This window comes from Anarrhichthys ocellatus, unplaced genomic scaffold (genome assembly GCF_004355925.1).
Source record: "Anarrhichthys ocellatus isolate YVR2014 unplaced genomic scaffold, GSC_Weel_1.0 scaffold40, whole genome shotgun sequence".
Lineage (NCBI taxonomy): Eukaryota > Metazoa > Chordata > Actinopteri > Perciformes > Anarhichadidae > Anarrhichthys > Anarrhichthys ocellatus.
Window position 1 is genome coordinate 1,802,688 of NW_022280070.1, and position 2,736 is coordinate 1,805,423.

The 2,736-nt window shown below is 38.2% G+C and overlaps 1 protein-coding gene across 1 annotated transcript in view; it reads left to right on the forward strand.

Moving 5' to 3' along the window:
- The window catches only part of cdk21 (cyclin-dependent kinase 21), a 5,985-nt gene extending 3,917 nt beyond the window's left edge, over nucleotides 1-2,068 (forward strand). The window contains exons 7-8 of the mRNA XM_031867913.1: nucleotides 107-239; nucleotides 1,353-2,068. Coding sequence (XP_031723773.1) covers nucleotides 107-239; nucleotides 1,353-1,430 — 211 coding nt within the window. The 3' untranslated portion in view covers nucleotides 1,431-2,068. The remainder of the gene's footprint in view (nucleotides 1-106; nucleotides 240-1,352) is intronic.
- Nucleotides 2,069-2,736: the final 668 nt, after the last annotated feature.

The window sequence follows — 2,736 nt, forward strand, 5'->3', positions numbered from 1 at the left end:
TCTCTCTCTCTCTCTCTCTCTCTCTCTCTCTCTCTCTCTCTCTCTCTCTCTCTCTCTCTCTCTCTCTCTCTCTCTCATGTTCTCTGCTTTACTGTGTGTCTTTCAGTGTGACTGGTTTGCCCAGCGAAGAGGACTGGCCCAGGGACAGCCCGATCTCATACTCGGTCAGCTGGGGACCAAAGGGCTCCTGCACCAAGCTGCTGCACAACCTGGGCCCAGACGAGAACGACCTACTATCTGTGAGCAGATCTGTGTTTCTGTTTTCATGACATCTCACAGCCGGAGTTACACACTCGCAGAGAAAGGCCGACTTTGTTAAGTTTCAAATAGTTTTGAAACAGAATGAATAAATTCGCTTTTGACCAATTATATATTGAATGTACAGACAACATAGATAAAAGGTTAAAGTGCTTTAGACATAAAAATATGGAAAATAAGATGGAAAATAAAACACTTGATAAAAGATCTAGATAAAAATATAAAAATGAGATGAAATAGAATACATAAAATGCATAAAATCAGATGGAAAATAAACCCACGAAATAATGACAATAAATTCAGCCTACGATTTTCTTTTCTACATCAGTGGTGGAGATTGAATTTGTGAAGTACACTCTCCAGCATTTCCACAGCATGACATGGCTCGACTGGACTCAAACCGTTATTTTTGGTTTTCCATGCATCAAAGTTGTGGAGAGTACCTGATACGTTTTTGGTATTACCTCAGTCGAGGTTTCAAGAGAGCTGAACAGATACTAGAAGGTGGAGTTAGAAAAAGTGTTTTCTAAAAGTTAATACATATTTGATATCTGAAAAACCCAGAACGTCATTTAAAATATAAAGTATATGCAAAAAATATTCCGTTGCTCGATAAAAAAAAAAAAATAAAGATTTTTAACCTTTTTCCCAAGGTGTGAGTTAAAGTAAGGTGTTCTCCAAAGCCAGTAAGAGTCATCCTCTGGGAACCACGATCAGCTGTACACAATTTTGTAGCATGTAGTCCAACAGTTGCTGTGATATTCAGTCTACTCCCAGATGTGTGGAATGATCAGCATTGCTATCTCCAGAGCCATGATGCCAAAAATAGCCAATATTTTCTAGTTCAGCTTCACAATTGTAAAGAGTTGCATGTTTATCTGCTGATTATAAATAGATGTTTTTGTTGTGTTTTCGGCTACCTGTCAAACTTAATATGTAGTGACTGTTTGAGAGTTTGTACAGTAGACGATTAACAGATTATTCAAATAATTCAGATGCATCTAAAACAAAAAGGATCACAGCAGCATCACTGAGACTCTACACAGCGCCTTTCTCCAAGCTGTTTGTAAGGTGTGACCTCTCCTTACCTGCAGCAATGTTTGGCATTCAGACCGAGCCGTCGCATCTCAGCTGCCAAAGCCCTGGCCCATCCTTTCTTCATGAAGCACTGAAGCTTTGGGAGAACAGAAACGTCCGCTCCTTCTGCTTCTCTACTGTCAGCTGTCCTAGCTAGTCTTGTGCCATTAATATCCATGGCACACTTTGCATCATGAGAAACTGTGGTCCGGATTGATTAAACACCTTTGCACCTTTTAAACATCAGTGTATAGAAACGTATTATGCCTGACGTGTAGAACATGACTCGGATGGTTCGAAACACAGTGACATATATTTAGAAATGATTTTCAAATATGTATTTGATAAGAAAAACATGAGACTTTTTTTTTTTTAAGGAGTTTGATTTACTTATAATTTGACAAGCATTCATATGAACGTAGTAAAAGTATGTTGTTATTTGATTAGAATTTGATAGTACGCTGTGTATTTCCACAAAACGTCCGCTACTTTGTTGTTGTTGAGTGTTACCATTAAAAATAACAATTCTGTTTTTCTTTCAACTATCAACGCCACTAGTATGAGCACCTTTATTAAGTTGACGCGTTGGTTAAATGTTTTTTCACCGAAACTTTTTTTGTTCTAGACTCGTGTATGAAGTCCTTTACTTGTGTTATTGTGAAGGTATTTATGGTGTAATCACTGGAATGGATTGCACCTGTATTTATGTTTGTATTGAAAGATTGTACAAGATATTTCTTTTTTTCCATGAGTTGCACTGTTCATTCAAGAAGCATTTCTATAAATCATTGTCTCTCAAACCCGTCTCTGCGTTTGAATGCGACACCATCGATAGTTGATACATTCAGGTTGATTAGAAGGTCTGATGGGTTTGGTTCTGTGGCTGATGGTGCGTTTGAACATGGTGAGGTCTGGTCCTGCGCTCGTGTGAACAGTTCATTTTAGAAGTAGATAGAGATGATGAACGGATATCTTTTCTCTTGCAACTGTACAGTCCGAACAGAAGGGGGCAGTGCTGAAACAGTAAGGGAACATAATGGGTCCTCGCTTTGCCCACAGTCAGAAAACGTTGCCAGTATTTGCTCCCCACTTAACGATCATATCACCCAAATTACAAAACATTTTTTACCTCTAGTGGTGTCTTGCTGAAGAAACCAACCAGTGTTCCAATGCTAGAAAGACAAAGAGCCTAAAGTTTACCGTGTTTAAAATAAAGTAAAATAAATTCTAAGTTTTCAAACTAGATTTTGATGTACTTTAAGTAATATGTTTATTTGGTTAGTATTGTGCTTCAGATTTGGGAATTAACCAACGATTGATCGCAATTATTCAAATGACCAAAAACAAAACAACTGACGTGAAGTCATTTGACGTGAAGCTCGAAACGCCACAAAAACGCAC